Raw genomic sequence first — 19,301 nt, forward strand, 5'->3', positions numbered from 1 at the left:
CAAGATTTTGAATTGAAATTGTTGGCTACTGTAATAACAGACTTCATAGTGGCTTTTTACATAGTAATCAAAAAGATGCTGTTTCCAAAGTCAGTGCAACACAGGCTGAACAAATCAGATAACCAACTGAAGGTTTCAGATGACAGTACAAAATAAATGCACATATCCAACTGAAATGCTCTTTTTGGTGGCTTGCTGAGATACCTCCTTGGGTGAAGTTGCTGAATTTTCCTAATAAATTATAAAGGAAAATAACAAAACCTTAGGGACTAGTAAGTGGAGGATCATTCCTCTGTTATGATACATACTGCTGGTAATGGGTACATATGCAGTAAGTACTTTCCTTGCAGACAGATTCCAGAGGAGACTGGAGAGTGACTTACTAGTTAACACTATGAAGTACTTTGGAGTGCGGCCAGGCTCTTCTCGGTGCTGTTGTGCAGTAAGACAAGAGTTAATAAGAAGCTTCACCTTAATATGAGGAGGAATTTTACTGTGTGGGTGACCGTGCGCTGGAGCACATTGCCCAGAGAGGCTGTGGAGTATCACTGGAGCTACTCCACAACTGTCTGGACACGATTCCGTGCAATGTGCTGTAGGATGACCCTGCTTAAGCTGGGAGGCTGGACCAGATGACCCACTGTGGTCCGTTCCAGCCCTATTTATTCTGTGATACTGTGAAACCCTGACATGAGAGAAACTCCTACAGGGACTAAGGAAAGCCTGGCTGATGTTTTAATCTTGCAGTATGGATGTCGCAGAAACTCCCCAGAAGTTCCCCAGCAGGTTGAAATGTTAATGTGCATAAACATAATAACTCCGACCCAAGCACGTGTGGTACTGCAGTGATCAACACCAGTTCCACTTAGGTGTGCTTTCCTCCAGGACTAGTTGGAAATCCATATTGTCAGAACTTTTAATGGCTGTTTAAAAGGCAGTGGAAGGAATGTGACACTTTGTAGTAAACGCATGTAAATTCTAAACCTCCACCGTACTTTCCCCGAAGGGAGGATGCTGCTTGTCAGCATTTCTGTTCTTGCTTATCAGCTGGTTTCTGTTTCCGCCATGCCTCTGTATTCCTGACTTATCTAAGGAGTCCTGAACACTGGAGATCAATGGAAATGCAATTTCCTTCCCCATTTCCCCAGGCATCTGATGCAAGGTTAAGCTGGGGAGACACGGAAAAGTTCTTCACTCTTCCAGCTCTCAGCTGGACCTTGCCTAGAGTAAACAGGATCCTCAGAAAACGTAGCTGCCAAAGTCTTATAAACTTCTGCTGAGCATAATGTAACACTCAAGAGGCCTTAAGAGTTCTAGACATCGTGTCTAAACAAGTAGAAAGTAACTATTTAGTTGTATCTTGAGAACTGTTCCCTGCTTGTCTTTTTCTCCTGTCAAATTTCTCTCCATGAAAGGTTCTAGCGTTGAACCTTTTTTTTGGTCAGGATGCTTTCTTGTGGGGTGGGGATGGTGTACTTTCCTCCACTACTTGCAGAAATTCTACTTTGCCCCTCAGCTCCGATAGAAGCTACTAAACCTGAAGGAATGCTGACCCATTTTTACAGAAATGTTTTGAAGCAGAGGGTTGACTTGAAAAATTTTCAACATGAGTGCCTAAATTTGGCAAGGTCATCACTACCTAACAGTTTCTGGTCTGTACTTCTGTTTTTATTTTTACTTTAAAGGCAGTTACTGTTATCTGTAAAATCTACTTCATAATTCTGGTGATAACATATGGTGAAGTTCTAAATATTTGATGTTTTCATGTGACCCACCAGAACTGCTAAGGGAGAATTTCAAAATACTTTTGCTAAACATCTGATCTGCTTGCCAAAAAGTTGACCCACTGTGCCCCAAAAGCATGTTTACTTTACAAGAGTGCCTGGTTCTGATTCTGATAGCTTTCTTGCTGGATTGTAATGTACAATAGATTTTAAAATACTTTCTTTTTTTTAGGCACTGTTTTATACATCTTCTTTCTGATTCAGCAGGAAAATATATGCTCACTAGATCTTTTCTTCTGTGAATCACACTAAGCAGAAGTCATCAGGTTGCTGACTCATGGTTTCCTCAGACTGCCCTTTGCTACCAGCCAGGAAATAAGTCTTTCTTCACAGTGCTTGTGTGTGTGTTGTCTGGGGAAAGGGGATTAGGGACTCTGCATGAGTCAGGCAATAGACTTGCCTTTATCTGGTGAATGCTCAGCAGTCTTGCTGATTGCAGCTCTCCTGGCTTTTCAGTTTTCCTTCATGTTGAATTACATTTTGTAAAAGCTGTCTTCATGGGATCCTCCCAAAAGATTTTATTTTGTTTTTATTTTCATAATACTACTTGTCTGCCTTCTGCCATTTCTGCAGTTTGCTAATTTTTCCCCCACTGGTAGTCAAATTGAGTTTTATGTGGCTTTCCTGAGTTGGGAGGGATTTGTAATGTGGACAGTTAATACCAAACGAAAAACATTTTTGTTAGCAAAACTAAGGCTGACTTGTATTAAACTTGTGGATAGGTTTTGGTTTCTTTAGTTATTGCAAGAATGGACTATTTGTGATAGCTTTTTGCCTCTGAAGTAGCACTTCAGAAGTGTGGGTGTATTTCCTCAGAAGACAGGATGTGAAAAGGCTATTTTGGCTGTTAACCTCAGTTTGCCTGCTAACATCTTTATTTTGGCAACTTTTTTATTGTCTTTTGCACAGGAAAAATATATTTAAATTTTTTAATTTTCATTTTTAATTTTGATAAGATAATCCAAGGAATCTACTTTCCAGTTTTTGTAGTGTGTCTGTGCTTCCACATTGCTCAGATGCTTAATTTGTTAAAGAGGTGCATGGTATAAATACTACATTGCTGTAACTTTGTCTGAAATCATACAAGCCTGTCACTGCTTGCTGTTGTCTCTTCTTCCCTGGCCTTGTAGCTCAGTTTATAGCCTGTGTAGTGCCACGGCTTTCAGCAAGGACTGCGTGTGTCTTTGCTCTTGTTTGTAGCCTGATATTAAAGCTGACTTCCTAAGGGGTACAGATGTGTAAGTTAGATCCAAATGTCTCATGTACCAGGAAACTGCTCTAGCTAGTTAGGTTTTATACTAAATATCTTCAGGGAGTCTTGTCCCTCCTGCAAACTTCCACTGAGAGAATGATTGGAATCCTTAAAAGTAAGAAGGGATCAGCCTTTCTGACAGGATTGAGACCTTGAGGAGGTGGGATATTTAGATGCTCTATAACCATGTTAGCCTAGTTAGCTGGCCTAAGGCTTTCAGTGCTCAGTGATTGCTCTCTGTCTGACTGCATTCTGCTTATCTCTTCTTATCTACTACAGGTGACCTAGCAAATAAGAGAAAAATCGGATGGGGTTCCAAAGTATCTGTGGTCAATGCTAGTTTAATTCAGTAGAGAATGCTTTCCTACTCCTGATACTTTGGCTGTTTTTCAGGTGTCCTTTTGGCTATTCAAATGCAATGACTGCAGTGTCAAAACCATAGAAGGATGTGGGAGTCCTTTGTGGGTGACTGACCCTTTCTTACTTCTGTTCATCCTAATGCTGCCTTGATTGATGTGATGATGATTGTTTTTTAAAATGCTTTCACATTGTATTGCAGAGAACTGTCCTGATCAGAATCCTCGCCTTAAAAACTGGAGCCCTGGAAAAGATCCTGAAAAACAAGTTATTATCAAAAAAGGGGATTTGTTTCGTCTGAACACAGATGCTACAGTACACTCTATAGTTATACAAGATGGAGGTATGAAATAGCGAGATGCACACCTTGCTTCAGTGTCCTGCATGTTTTTTACTTCTGTGATGGCACAAAAATATGTTGAAACTTTTATCTTGCAGCTTATTGACCAGCTCCCAAGCTTTTTTTACTTTTTGGCCTGCTGCCAGGTTGGGTATATCATTCAAAAGATGAATTCTCTATGATGATACTCTAGTATCTTTTCAGGGTAGCATTGATGTAGTTTTCTGTGCTATATAGGAAACCAAGGTTGTTTAGTAGCCTATGTGGTGCTCAATCTGTTTGTCCTCCAATGGTAACTATTGTATATTAGTATTCCTACCAAACAGACAGAAAAGATGAGGAATAAACCAGCAAATGCTTAGAAAGATGAATCACAATTGGTAGCAGTTACTTTCTCACATACTCTTAAATAAATGTAAGAGCATAACAGCTTAATTCATGGGTGTGAAAATAAATCTGTAATTTTTCTGTTGTTCTTTCTGCAAAATGTGGTTATTTGAGTCTCTCTGAATTTTGCTTTGATGTACAGAAATATTTTTTTTCCTTTAGGTTTACTTGTTTTTGGTGATGATAAAGAAGGTTCTAAAAATATTACCTTGAGAACTCGATTTATCCTGATAAAGGATGGTGGAATGCTTCATGTTGGAGCAGAGAAATGCCGCTATAAATCCAAAGCAACTATTATTTTGTATGGGAAGTCAAACGAAGGTGCTGATGTGCCAGAATTTGGCAAAAAGTTTATTGGCGTGGGCCCTGAGGGAACGCTGGAGTTGCACGGGCACCAGAAGGTATCATGGACTCTTCTGTCAAAGACTATATATTTCTCAGGGCTGGCCTATGGTCATTATACATTTAAAAAGAATTTTTCCCGAGGACTAAATGTTAGAGTGATCGATCAGGATACAGCGGAGGTTTTGGAAGTGCTGAAGTTTGATACTCATGAATTTGCAGAGGAAAGCTTAAAGCTCCAGAACTTGCTGAAAAATGGGCATCCTGGTCGCATTATTGCTATTGCTGTAGGAGATTCAGCTGCTAAAAATCTTTTGGAGGAAACCAGAGTGACTATTCAGAATCTTCTGGGAAGTAGGTTTGTCAGAGGATTAAGTTACAGGTAAGTAATTTATTTTCCCCTTTGTGTTGATTAAAGATGACATGCAGATTCTGCTGTGGGGGATTTGTTAAACTTTGATAGTTCATAAAGTTTTCAGAGAGTTCTTGGTGTTGTACATAGAGCTGCGGTAATAGCATTCAGTTAGCAGTACAGTGCAGAGACTGGTGTCTGTGTGACATACTTTTTTACTTACTCAAAATTACTTGCTTTCACTGTTCTTTATAGAAATTAAACTAAGACATAGGTAACAGTTGCTAGGTGAAGCTTTTAATTGTATGACATTGGAAGAGCAATGAGTGCAACTAAAGGATCTCTAAGGTTCCTTCCAATCCAAACTGTTATTTCTAAGGAATATTAATCCCAGGTGTCAACATCTTATTCATACTCCTGCACTGTTGAAATAAAAGTATGTTACCTCTCCGTAGAGTTCTCACGGGAGCTGACCTGTCAAATTATTTTATGACTGAAATGCAGTTACAAGGTATTTCTATGTCTTTTGACCATTCCTTTCAATTGGCTGGGATTTGGATGGTGAGACAGTAGAAAAAGTATAACAGGAGTTATTAAAGCAAGAAACTTACACTGCTCCTCATTGCTCTTCATTTTGTTGTTGCAAATGGCTTTTTGCAGTGCATGTTCTGAATTTGGCTTTGTGCCACAGAGGGTTGTCCACTCTGCTCTGGGCAGCACAAAGCAATGTGCCCTCATGGCCAGGAAGGTCCTGGCTAGTTTCAGCAATAGTGTGGCCAGCAGGGCCATGGCAGTGCTGTACTGGGCACTGGTGAAGCCACCCCTTGAGTCCTGTGTCCATTTCTGGGCCTCTTACTACAATAAAGACTGATGTGCTGGAGTGTGTCCAGAGAAGGGCAATGGAGCTGGGGAAGAGTCTAGAGTGTAGTAAGTCATATGAAGGGCTGCTGAGGGAGCTGAGAATGTTTAGCCTGAACTGAAGAAGGTTCAGAGGGACCTTATTGCTCTCTACAAGCCTGGTGGGAGTCAGCATCTTCTAGGCAACCAGTGACAGAACAAGAGGATGTAACCTCAAGCTACATCAGGAGAGTTTTACAGTTTAACATAGGAGGAATTTCTTAAGGGAAGGGGTTATTAAGCATTGGAACAGACTGTCCAGGGAGATGGTGGAATCATCATCCCTGGAAGTGTTCAGGAAATGACTGGATGTGGTACTTGGTACCATGGTCTAGTTGACAAGGTGGCCATCAGTGAAAGGCTAGACCTGATGATCTTAGAGGTATTTTCCAGCCTAATGAATCTGTGATTCTGAGTTAACAATACAAGTGCAAAGTATACCCAGTGTGTTGTTGTTCTATTGGGATGGTGTTGTGTAACCTCTTATTGTCCAGTGTTTTCCAGGAAATTGGTAATTTGGTTTTTCCGTTCTATTCTTATCCCTTGCTATCCCTTGACATCTGGATTCCAGTTAGTTTCCTCCCTGTGCTTTGGCAGAGGCGTGTCAGTCAGGATGGCATGTTCTGACCTCAGTTCCCATCAGGATTACATTTGTGTCACAGGCTGTGTAAGCGCAGGGGTGTGGAATGGAATGCTCTTGCCTCTGAAGCAGTTTGGCCAAAAGTGTCAGGACCTGGATGTTCTATAGTAGAATACCAGTTCCTGAAAGCAGCAAAGCCTGTGTGGCTTCACATTGCTCAGGCTATGGTGCAGCCAGCCCAGCGTGTCCTGAGAGGTGTATGTTTCTGGGATTTGTCTCTGCCCATGACCTCCACACAGTTTGTCTGAAATGAGGAACTGCGTCACGTAATTGGGAAAAAGCATCCTTTTTTGCCTTTCTGCTGAATTGATCCTTGTCTGCTTTCCTTAGTTGGTAAAAGCTCTGTAAGCACATAAAACTGTTTTGTTCTGCAGTGGAAGATAGGCAAGAAGCTGTCCCTGATGGGTTGTTCAGGAAAAGCAGGTCATTTTCTTAAACCTCTAATGGTAGTGAAAAAGATACCAGCATGGGGGTGAATACTCCTTTACAGCTGTCTCCCCTTCTACTTCTTCCTGCAACATGTAGAATGCAAAGCATGCATCAAAAAAACTTTATTTTAAATGTCGGTGTGTGAAATGTTCAGCTTGTTTGCTGCTGCTACTAAAAAGCTGGCCCAGTATGTACTTCTGTAAACATGTATGTATATGTATTTCTGTGAGCATGTTAATGCTAAAGTATTGTTTGGCTTTTTGATTCCAATCAACAAAAACATCAAGAAGGGTTAAAATAAAGGCAACTGGATTGAAGGTGGGTTTAATATCTGCCTTTTAATTAATCATTAGCAACAGACTGCAGTCCAGCTGGCTGACACTGTTTTCACTTGGGGTGAATGATTCAACTTTAATGATGCAAAATTGTCTGGCTTTTTTATAGATGATCTCTACTGCTTCCTTTGCACACATGGTTATGGCATTACAGAGCAGTAAAGGACAGCAAAATAAACTTGTTTTTTTGAACTTGGTGGCAGCTATCTGTGGTGTGTGGTTTGCTTTCAATTTCCAAACGCTCACACATGAGTGGTATATTGTATGAAAGTTGTGTAACAGCACGCACTTCCTTTTCTGGGTCTGAGCACCCTGAAAGATTCAAAAGCTGTTGCCTGTCCGGCATGGGGGTGAGCACCAGTGGCTGTGGTGGTGCTGGCTGTGTCCATCCCTTCTGGCCTGAGGAACCTGTGGTCCCCTGGAGTCCTGACTGCTCCTTTGGGGTGTTGCTGGCAGATGGCAGGAACATTGGCACAGACTCCTGCTCCTCCTGGGCTCTGCTAAAGCTGTTTGCGAGTAGGATCCTGTGTGACTTTTGTCACACATCTCTAGCAATTTGCTTTTGGAAAAATGTGTATCTTGTTGAATGTTTTACAAGAAATGTATATGAAAGCTGTCTCCAGTAAGAGCTCTTGTCTGCCAATTTGTGTGTAGGACTCCCAGTTATTTTAAACTTTTTTTTTTTCACTGCTGTTATGTCTGGCCATTTCCTTCTACATTTTGAAGTTACATTTTAAAATTAATTTGGAAGAGCGAGCAAAAGGGGTTTTTTTTATGACTTCTGTTCTCCTTGTCTTTCCTGGTTTTGTAAAGAGTTTTTAAAGGGCCATTATATTTAAACATTTACTTTTGATTTTCACAGGCAAGCCTGGGCTTTAGTTGGTGTCATAGGTGGTGGAAATTCTTCCTGTAATGAATCAGTGAGAAACTATGAAAACCACAGCACTGGTGGGAAAGCTCTTGCTCAGAGAGAGTTTTTCACAGTGGATGGTCAGAAGTTTGTTGTGAGAGCTTACAGCGAATGGAATGATGGTAGGAAAGTGTTTTGTGAAATTCTACATTTGAGGGAAAAAGAAAAAATACTTCATATGCTATTTTTTCACTGAAACTTCTGGTTGTAATTTAAATTTTTGAATGCTCCTATAAGTAGTTTTTTCTTGCTATGGATGAAATAGGAGGATACAGTTCTTCAGTACTACCTGTTTCTCACTCTGTTTGTATACAATATGTGAGCAGCATAATATCGAGTCTTAAATTCAAGTATATTTAGATGAAGATAGGAGTCTAATAAGTTTTGACACTTCTAAAATTTATTTTCCTAATCTGGCAGATCATGTAGATTTTAAGCTTCTGAGATGTTGATTATGGTACAAAAAAAGAAAAAGAAAAACACAACCCAAACTTTAGAAGCCGAAAGAAAGTCTTTATTCTTGTTACGATTTTTGGTTGCTCCTAGAGTGCTGAACTTCAGGCAGTTGTTCAGGTACAAAGTTGAATCTGTGGTATAAAAAGCTAGAAGACCTACCGCTTGCTTGCTTTTATCCTTTTTTTTTAAATTTAAAATATCTTAGATCTGAGTTTTTATGGATAATAATCCCTGTCTGTTTTCCTCAAAAAATTTTTATGGTAGTTATAAATTTATTTGTTAGGCAGTTGAGCTATTCGGTACTCCTTTAGTGTTCTTGATAGCCCCATGAAAATGTAAAGACTTACATTTAAAAAAAAAATCTACCAAAATACGTCTTTTACTTACTGGTGCTGTAGAGTTAGATTCAAGAGTTAGCAAAAGTGGCTGAATTTATGCAAATTCATCATGAGCCAGTGAAATTCTGTGTGTGCTACTTTGTCTGCCAAACTGTTCTATTAGTTGTACTTAAAAAAGAAAGTCCTGTACTTTGTTTTCCATGTCCTTGATTACATCTGTATAGTTTAAAACGGCAAAAAAATGTCACTTGAAACAAGCAGAGGTAGCTGGACCTACAAATTATTGCCATAAGATACTAGGGTTTTTTGAAGAAAATAAAAATCATAGTTTATTCCAGTCACCATTAGTTTCTGTGTTTTCCCTTTGTTTTGTTTGAGATTCAATAAGTAAGCAGGCTGTAAAGACATCTCACACTGGCATGTTTGAGGGCAGAGCAGTACTTTAGAGGGCTTTGGGGCCTGCAAAATCTCTTATATATTTTGTTAGTATCTTCTTGGGAATTGTTTAATATAAAGGTGAGTATAATCTTTGTTTCCTTTTCTTTTATTTTTTTTAACTAGGTGTCCCAATATCAGGCTTCCAGGTGGAAGCGGTGGGTGGAGTAATACTGAACCTTCTGGATGATGTTAGTAGTTGGGAGCCTGGAGACAAGATTGTGGTTGCGAGCACAGACTATTCTATGTATCAGACAGAGGAATTCACCCTCCTTCCCTGCGCGGAGTGCACCAAGCATCAGGTTAAAGTCAAAGGTATGAGAGCAGTCACCACCTGAAGGTCTGTGTGAAGTATGTATTTGCTGCTGGACAGGCTCTTGCAGTGTCAGCCGTAAAGAGCAGCCTTTTCTCGAATCGCTGTATGGCTTTGTTACCACATACACGGATGTGTAATTCTCCTTGTTATAAAATGACTCTGTATGTCAGGTCTGCCTCATAGCTCACCATGCTAACTTTTCTTTCACATTTCTTCCCAGGCTTATTGAATACCTTATTTTTTTTTCCAGTAGGGTTAGACTTGTTTTCCTTCCTTGGCTCCTTTCTGTCTTTTCACATGCTTGAATAGCTGTTGTGGTCATTTCTTGTTTCTCTTGCCTTTAGTGTCATTCTCATCTTTTGAACTGGTATCATAATTTTTTTCTGTTGTTACTAAAAAAGTAGAAATGAAAACAGGAAGGAAAAAAGAAAATTGCAACCTTTGAACCTGTACCTTTTTTTTTTTTTTCTCCTTTCCCTCAGTCTCCTTTTTACTACCTCCCCAACAAAATGGTTATAAAATAAGTGGCCCTTCCAAGATTCTGCTCTCACAGGATATCCCTGAGGAGTTGCAATCTGTTTTTCCTTTGGGTGTGATGCACAAGTAAATGGTCATGGATGTTGTTGACCATTTCCTTTTTATTATCTGAGTCATTCTGCTTGACATCACAAGAGCCTCCCATGGGACTGGCTTGCCAGCTATGCTGGTGTCTGTGTTTTCCTTCTGCTGCTCCACACCTGCTCCATGGTACCACCCTCCCCCCTGGTGTCTCCAGCTTCTGGTCTGGAGCTTCCCTTCTCACTCCTGGTGGGCTGCAGCATCAGTCCTTAGCACAAACTAACAAGTGTTGTTCTGCAGTGTTAGTTTGCAGCAGCTCATGAATGCTCTTTTCAGTCTGGTTTTGTCCCATTAATTTCTGCACAGTGCAACTTACTCTTCTTCAAAGTGCTCTTCATCATACTGGGAAGTTCTCTTTCAACACCCTCAGATTTCCCTGTACACCTCTGCCTTAAGGCACTGCCAGTCTGGCTGTCCTGCTGGCGGAGAAATTTGCTTCTCTCACATTTGTTAGCACAGGTCGTGTATGTTGTACTACACTGAGAAATCTCAAGTGTGAGGAAAGCATATCCGCGTTTACGTGATTGCACCATCAGAGAATAGCAGTTTGAGTGAAGCTGCAGAGCTAACTTAGTGCTATTGAATATGATATTTCCTGGGCTTTGTTCTTAAGTGTCATGTGGTGTGTTTTATTGGGCACAGTGTTTTAAAGAGCAAACTTAGCTGTAAGGTTGCAGTATGAAGTTTAAGAAGCTTCTTGTCACTACTGAGTAGTGTGTGTGTGGACTCTATTTCATCTTGGAAATCATGTGCTGTGAAAAAACAGCTGCTTTTAAAGGTTAAAAAAATCACATTTTCACAAGTTGCAGTGTAAAACACAAAATCTTGGCTTTTTTTTTTTTTTTTGAAAGTAAATCCTGACTAAAAGGATATTAAAGGAGTCGAACTTAAAGTCAACTTTCCCACTTGGGGTTCTTTGCCACCCTCAATTTAGTTTTCTTTGTCATAGTAATGTATACAGTTCTAAAAAATCCACATTCCACTCTACATATTTGTTCCGCAAAGAATGAATTTTCTCTGTAATGGTAAACTTGACATGCTGATGAACGCATAATCCTTTGAAATTATTTCTTGTGTTGTTTTACTAGGTTTTTTTGCTGGTTTTACTTTTCTGTATTAGGGAAACCAAAAAGTTGTAGGAGCCCTGGTTGTGCTTTCTGCACATGATTTCTTGAGTTTCTAGTCAAATATAGGGAAAAACAAAAGGCAAGCTTTTAGGGAGAGGAGCGCAGTCCCATTTAAGAGGTGTCTCTTGTCTTTTTAAATCCTCAGAAGCAGATACAGTGTTGGTGTCACTCTTAGTTCTGCTTCATGTTGTGGTAGGTTTTTTTTTAAGGAGGGATAGTGATAATATGTGTTCAGGGTATCAATAAATGCATAAATGCATTTTTTAAGGTTTACAGAACCAGATAATTTTCTCACTTTCAATGAGAAATTGATTGGGTTTTTGAAGACAGGTGTAAAACCAGACTGTCTTCTTTTCCCTAATTTCCTTTTTCTTAGGTAGCTGTTCTGAAGATACATAAAGAGGAAATTTAGTTAGGAAAGCAAGTCCTTTTTGCTTGTAGGAGGAGATCAATACAGCATTTTCAAACAGTGTTTTGGCTTCACTTTCGTTCCTAATCTGTCATTGAAAGATTAAGCAGCCAGCATATTTTTTTCTTTTAAAGCAAGTCTGCATCTGTGTTTCACTAAAAGTTTGATACATTGGATTAATAAACTCTTCTTTGTTTTTTTCCCATTCTGTTCACAAACTATTGGATCAAAACTATAAGATGCACTTGCAAATAAAATGTTGATATTTTTTGAGGATTGATTTCTTATTAAAATGAAAAGTACATCTACCATAAGAAAAGCTAAGAGACCAGCATGTTAAGGAAGAGGAATGCATAGGTTTTGTTGCTGCGGTTATCTTTCTTTTTTGTGTAAGTTGATTCTGGTTTTAATCAGTGGTGCCTTTTTTTTTTCTTTTTTTTTTCCCTCCTGCTTCGGAATTTGTTGTTGGACAGAAAACCCTCAGTTTCCTCATGTTGGAGAAGTAATTGATGGAGTGGACATGAGAGCAGAAGTTGGAGTTCTTACAAGAAACATCCTAATAAAGGGGGAGACAGAAAATACCTGCTATCTTGAAAAGGAGTGTCAGTTCTTCAGTTATGATGCATTTGGTGGACATATCAAGGTTTGAAAAACATTTTAAATTAACTTTCTGTCATAAAAAGGCATGTTAAGGACAAAAAGATTAATGTTTAACTTCAAGGGATCTAAAAACTTAAAGAACATCAATTCATTTAGTTGCTTTTTGTGGAAATTACTTCATTCTCAGCTTTACCCAGATTAGATTTAACTCCTCAAAATTAAATCTGCAAAATTAAATGAAGGGATATAACGCTCAAACTGTTATAGAAACATCCAGCAGGTACTGTAACATTGTATGTCAGGGATTGAACAAGTGACATCCATGCATGTGCATCCTATAACCTTACAGAATAAAACTTGAACTCCCTGGCATTTCCCTTCCTTCCTTTCAATGCCTTTGTACCTCCCCAGGTGATGAGTATTGAATCCTAATTCAGATTTCGCATTTGAACCTGAGCACTAGAGAGGCATGGAGGGGGAAGAAACTGACTTGTACTATGGGGTTTTATATTTAGTTTCTTAAAAGTCTGAAAGTACTAAGACTCTATAAAGGAAACTGCTTCAAATTTCTTGTATTATGAATAAACAAACCTTAGAGAAAGGAGAGTTCTAGAAACTAGTATTTAAACTGGTGTTCAATTACATTTTTAGATTAAAGATTTGAACAGCAGTGCTTCAGTGATGCTAGAGAAGTTTGAGGCCTCAAATTTTAATTGCAAATGTATTTGTGTTCATTATGTGGTCAACACAGTTTAAATCTCTTTCTAATGTATTTGGATACAGATTTTAATTTCATAGTGGTGGTCATAATAGTAGGAAAGAAAATAGGCCCCGTTCTTACTATGTGGTAGCTTTTCTTTTGTGGAAGAAGTTAGGTGGACTCCAGATGTCAAGGGTTCAAGATAATGTAATGAAAGAAGATAATGACAAGCTGTGAATCTTGCTAAGTGTGACCGAAGTGTAAATAAGCAGACATTCAGTTGTCTGGAAGGCAGAAAAGAAAACAAACATTTTGACCCATCAAACTTACTTTGTTCCCAGGAGACTGAGTAGCGAGTGTATGCTGCCAAACCTAGACTTCAGCACTGAAATTATTTTTGGCTTATGCTAATCTTATATGCTCAAGCAGTGAGATCCTAGAGGTTCAGAAATTCAATAGCTTTTGAACACCCTGAATTTCTTACTGGTCACTAGTCTGGTGGCCTAAAGGGGGCTTAGTAGCAGTGAGGAGAGGCAATGGTTTGCAGTTTTGGTGCTTCTCTGTAGTTAAGAACTAGAGATTAAGGATGCCTAAAAGGTCAGATTTTTACCATCCCTCTATACGTTAGGTATGCAAACCCTAAGGGTTCAATTAGAGGAGGAGGAAAAAACCATACTGATTTCCCTATGAAAACGGATATTTTTGATAAATACTCAGTACAGCTAAATTAATGAAATGAAGTTACAAAAAACAAAGTAGGGTTTGTTTTTGTTTTGTTTCTGTTTTTTTTTTTTTTGTTGTTTGATTTTAACTCAGGTTAGCTCCTTGCAGTTTAGCTGTTGCATTTGGTTTATGCTTTCATAGCAGGTTAGGTGGAAGAAAATACTTTCCTGCATTACTGCTACAACCCCATTATGACTTTACTTTGTACATAGTAACAATACTGTGAAGTTTTATGATTGTGAGGATTATTTCATATATTCCTTAGTAAAGACATTTCTCTGGAGTGCAGTGTCCAGTTTTGGGTTCTCATTGCAATGAAAACGTAGATGCACTGGTCTGAGTCCTGGAAAAGTGGTGTGGCAGTGTGTGATGATAGTGATGGGGAGTTGAGAGGAGAGATCTTCTTGCTGTGTTCAGGTACTGGTGAGGGTTCAGCGTGGCTGCAGCAGTTCTTGGAGGTGCACAGCAAGAGGACAAGAGGCAATGGGACCAGGCTTAAAGAAGGCAAATAATGCTCACATACTGGAAAATGAAAGGGTTTCATGAGCATCTCTGTGACTGGAGGTGTTTTCTGAGCACTGTCTTATGAAGCTGACCAAACTTTCAACTGGGCTAGGTATCTCAACAGGTTCCCTTGAATCTGCATAATTCTGTGGGTTTTATTCAGCTAAGGCTGTCCCAGATGGACCATGCTGGGCCACCTTGTTTACTGACACATCCATATATGGGTGACTTCTCTTTGGTTGGACAGTACATGGAAGAATATTTAATCTGACACCTGGTAAAGACTAAACAGTAATTTGACAATATGTCTGGTGAAAATTCCTCTGTTGTAGCCTCATGGAGATTTAAAATTTGAAATCATATATGAAGGATACAGTTTTCTAAGGCTTCTTGTAGAGCAAGACAGTAATGTTTGTTATAACTTGTATGAAGTTGCTACAGGCCAACACAATAAATCTATCTTCTGTACATCTGGGGTAGATGATGTATTAACTTAAAATTTCCATTGATTAAAAAGCAAATTGGTTTTTCCCTCTGGACTTATTTTTTTTTAGATTTTGAAGAATTTTACATCTGTTCACCTTTCCTATGTGGAATTGAAGCAAATGGGCCAGCAGCAGATTGGAAGTTATCCTGTTCACTTTCACCTTTGTGGGGATGTGGATGAAAAAGGAGGATATACTTTTAAAACTTATCTGGAAGGTCTTTCCATTCATCACTGTTTTTCTAGATGTGTGAATGTTCATGCAACTAATGGCTTGCTGGTAGGTGCACAGAGCGTAAAACCTATTAGGTTGGAATAAATATTATAAAGAGCATTTAGATGTCAAAATAATCCCATCCCTTATGCAAATACAATGCTCAGCAATGATTTTCTTATTTCAGTGGATAAATAAATTACTACAAATAGTAATTTAACTGTTCTCATCATTCTGTTTTTTTGAGATTCTTACAGCACCTAACTGTAAAACAGCTGCAAGGCAGCTAAACTCTCCAGACAGCACTGTGTTTGTAAGGGATGAATAAAGCTATGTACTTGAATCATCTGAGCTGCTGTTACTGACACTTTACTCTGCATCTGTGCCAAGACAGTAAAACTAGATGGTATTTGTCAAATAAATCTCAGTAAATGCTGTTACTACTGACATAATGAACTTGTATTTCTACAGATAAGGGACACCATTGGCTATGACACACTAGGTCACTGTTTCTTCATGGAAGATGGCATTGAGCAGAGGAATACTTTGTTCCACAACCTTGGGCTAGTCACAAAACCAGGCACTCTTCTACCTACAGACAGAAACAGTAGCATGTGTATTGGGATTAGGGATAAGGTATATGGAAGTTATGTCCCAGTGCCAGCCACGGACTGCATGTGAGTATGTTGTGATGAAAAAGTAAAACCCAGCCAGCTGTAGCAGTTAAAGTGCTGATGATCTTTTGACAAAGTACAGGTGGAAACATTTTAATCTATAATTTAATGAATGTAGTTTATATAGTACTGCTGCTTAAAAATAGCAATAAAAATAACACTTTGACTTCTATTAAAGAAAAAAAATATTTTATGAGAACATTGTTGTTTCTTATGATACTTGGGACCCTAGAAGTCTGTTGAGCATCTTCAGTACTGCGTAAATATATGCATATTCTGAAGTTGTCACCACTATTTTTTCTGAATGCTACTTGTTCCTTGTGAAAGCTTCTTAAAACAGTTTATAATTGCATGGGATAACTGTACAACATTAAAATACAATACTGTGCACTGAACTAAAAAAAGGTATTTTTGACTTTTAGATCTGGAAGGTTTTGTGATTTGTATTTTGAATGTGAAGTAGTTACTTCATTGATTTACTTTTTTCTGATAATGTTAAAAAGGGAAGATAATTCTGTTGAAGATAGAGGTTTTCTTTATTAACTCTTTTCTAAATAATATTTCAGGGCCGTTTCAACATTCTGGATTTCTCACCCCAACAATCATCTCATAAATAATGCAGCAGCAGGCTCACAGGTAAGGCATATGGGTGTAATTCATGACAAATTAGTGACGTCACTGGCGTTTGTAAAATCTGTAAAATTTACACTGCCAGATATATATATATTTTCTTTATATATATATATATATATGCATCTTTTTATGTTTGGCAGCATATTGCCATTGAAAGTGCAGGATATGTCTAGGTGTGCATTTAAATGACACCAAAAATCTGTTGTGGCTGCAGCAGAGATCTTGTCTTCTCTATTTAATAGACCTGACAGTATTGTCAATGCAGAAATGTAGTAGTGTCTGTGTAAAAATCCTTTTATTTTCACAGAACTGGTACATTTCATATTAAGTCTTCCGTATTTTCTGTAGGTTGTCATGAGTTTAGTGACAGCTCTGCAAGATCTGTAGTGACTGGAAGGAAAAATTGCTACAAAAAGGTGTTCATTGTGTAAGAAACAGCTAAAATGCTTCTTTTCTGTCTGTGGTTAGGCAATTGTTTTCAGCCAGTGACTGCTGATAGGCTTTTGCTTGTTCTGAACCGTATATTAGTGCAAATAATCTTCTCATAGCTGCCCGTGATATAAAGATCTGTACATGCTGTGGAGGATGGACCTGGAGCCTGTTCTATATTGTATGACAGGCTGAGAAATGTAAGGTTTTTAATTGGATTTTTCTGAAGAGATCAATGGGAATGGAAAACAGGAAAGGTTGTTGATTGTTGTTGCAAAGGCTCTGGTGTTGGAAGAATATGAGCCTGTGTGTTTTTAGCCACAGATAACATTTATCTATAAATGATAACATTTATATAAGTAAATGATTTATTTATTTATTAGCAGGTAACTGTTATTAGTAAATAGAATAGGATTCAAAATACTTAGCTGAATTGAAATATCTGGAGTAATAAAAAGTCAGAAAATTTTGTTCGGTTTTTTGTGTGGTCTAATTCTTGTTGCTTTTACTGCAGTGGGTTTGCTTCTGTTTGGTTTTTTGACTGTCTGTCACTAGGAGGGATCTGGACTCACCTCTCAGATTAAACCAGTTCTTTTTTGTCCAACACAATGTCTTTCTATTTTGCCTGCTTTGTGTAATATACCTGGTTTAGGCTTTGCAGGCTGAGTTAAACAGCTTTTATTTGCTTCTCTATCTGGTGCTTAAGTCCTGTAAAGTCTTTCTCTGCCTGTGTAGCTCATCCCGGTAGATATTACTTGCTTTAGTTAGCAAGATGTGCCTGACTGGAGCACACATCTGTGTCTTACAAAGTTCAGCCACTCTGATGTACATCCCTTACATGGATGTAAACACATTAGTATAAAGGGACCACAGCTTATTGTTTCAGAAATAGAATAATCCAATTGTGTTCATACAGACTCTGCAATATGGAACTTTTTCTGATATAAACTAGAGCAATTCATAGCCAAATAGTTCCATTCCTCCCCAAGATCTTTAATTATGCAGTGAAACCTATTGAAAGGCTCTACAGGCAGTAGATGTTTTGGTGTATATGAGAGAGAAGAGGAAAAACACCCAACCTTTTTCATATTTCTGAATGCCTGCAGAGGCTTAACAAGCTTTTAAGTTTATATAAGTCTATTTTCAAGCATCAGGGGGTGTTTTGGGTAGAATTTGAGCCTGCCAAACACAGAGCTGTATTTAATTATATGTGAGGTAAGATTTTGGTATTTTTATTAATGGAACATCCATATTTGCTTTGTAATGGTTAATCACCAGAAATGTCAGTGCGTCATCATTACACACTGGGATGGGAACATTTCTGTAAAGTAGAATTTCCAGCACTCATTGGAAAATTATTATATTCTTGGAGTGAAATGCATGGAATCTTTTAAGCCGGGGTGGATTGTCTTTATCCATGATTCTTGAAAAGGTTGATGACTGTTTTTCATGAGATGGAGGACCCAAAGTCTCTTTAGCTACCATTTAATTCTTTAATGTGCCTTGTGGGGTGATTCTTCTTTGTTTTTAAGGGCACATGGCCTCTGGTCAGGCCAAAGTTTTGATGTCAGTAGATGTCTCCAATGCAGGTGTTGTCCTGATGCCACCTCTTGCAAACACAGATGTAGTTGAGAGGGAAGTTTTGTGGGTTTCATTTAGCAAATAAATCCAGTTTCTTTAAGAGCAGAGATATTAAAGAAGTAGAGAAAAGGAACAGATACTAAAATTATTACTGCATGTCATTGGCACAGTGCCCCGAACTGGCCAGATTTCTTGATGTGCTTTTTTTTTTCTGTCTACTGAAAGCTCTTGAGGTGTTTTTTGGCTGTGCCATTTAAATTTTGATGGGAGCAGAGTTGAACCAACCTTAACAGACTGAAAGAGTAAAGATAGGAGGAATGATTTTGAGTATCTTACTGTGAGTAGTAATATCTACTAGTAAAAGAAAATCTAGTGTGTGGGATGACATAACTGAAATGCAGAAGTTACATTAATTTGAACTTTTCTACTTTGAAATATTAAAACATCTTAAATATGTGGTGTTGAATGGTTCACTAAGAAGCAAAACACTTTTTAGTTGATACTGTCCACTAGAATGTAGCCTTATTTGCAAAATCTCGCATTTTCACTGGTTAAATTTTTGTTTGAGTCTTTATTTTAAAATACATATCAGCACCAGTAATTATATCAGAATCACTTATAAGTAATATTATTCTCTCATTACTTGCAGGATGCAGGAATCTGGTATTTGTTCCACAGGGTTGCTACAGGAGATTCTCATAGTCTAGCCATCGAAACCAAATCAGAGCTTACACCCCTAGGAATCTTCTATAACAACAGGGTTCATTCTAATTTTAAGGTAATGTAGTATGTTATTTAAAAACAGGTGAAGTTTTTATCTCTCAGTATTTTATATTACAACCTGTCTGCATTTTAAGCTGGGTAGGAGATTGTTCTACAGTGGAGTTCAAACACAGCACAAAATCCAATGTATAATCAGCATGGGTATATTTTTTAGTTTTAGTTTAGTATTTTGGATATTCAGTGCTTCAGAGCCTAGTAAGATACAAACAACTAAAATAAATTAATCTTTCTAGTAAACTACTTTTTTCAGAA

General features: G+C 38.3%; 1 protein-coding gene across 1 annotated transcript in view; it reads left to right on the forward strand.

Annotated features, from left to right (window-relative positions):
• The window catches only part of CEMIP2 (cell migration inducing hyaluronidase 2), a 50,581-nt gene that overhangs the window by 14,250 nt on the left and 17,030 nt on the right, over nt 1–19,301 (forward strand). The window contains exons 3-11 of the mRNA XM_059492781.1: nt 3,596–3,736; nt 4,283–4,844; nt 7,978–8,147; nt 9,381–9,569; nt 12,198–12,367; nt 14,806–15,015; nt 15,421–15,626; nt 16,190–16,259; nt 18,916–19,044. Of these exons, the coding sequence (XP_059348764.1) occupies nt 3,596–3,736; nt 4,283–4,844; nt 7,978–8,147; nt 9,381–9,569; nt 12,198–12,367; nt 14,806–15,015; nt 15,421–15,626; nt 16,190–16,259; nt 18,916–19,044 (1,847 nt within the window). The remainder of the gene's footprint in view (nt 1–3,595; nt 3,737–4,282; nt 4,845–7,977; nt 8,148–9,380; nt 9,570–12,197; nt 12,368–14,805; nt 15,016–15,420; nt 15,627–16,189; nt 16,260–18,915; nt 19,045–19,301) is intronic.

The sequence above is a fragment of the Ammospiza nelsoni genome, chromosome Z (assembly GCF_027579445.1).
Source record: "Ammospiza nelsoni isolate bAmmNel1 chromosome Z, bAmmNel1.pri, whole genome shotgun sequence".
Classification (NCBI taxonomy): domain Eukaryota; kingdom Metazoa; phylum Chordata; class Aves; order Passeriformes; family Passerellidae; genus Ammospiza; species Ammospiza nelsoni.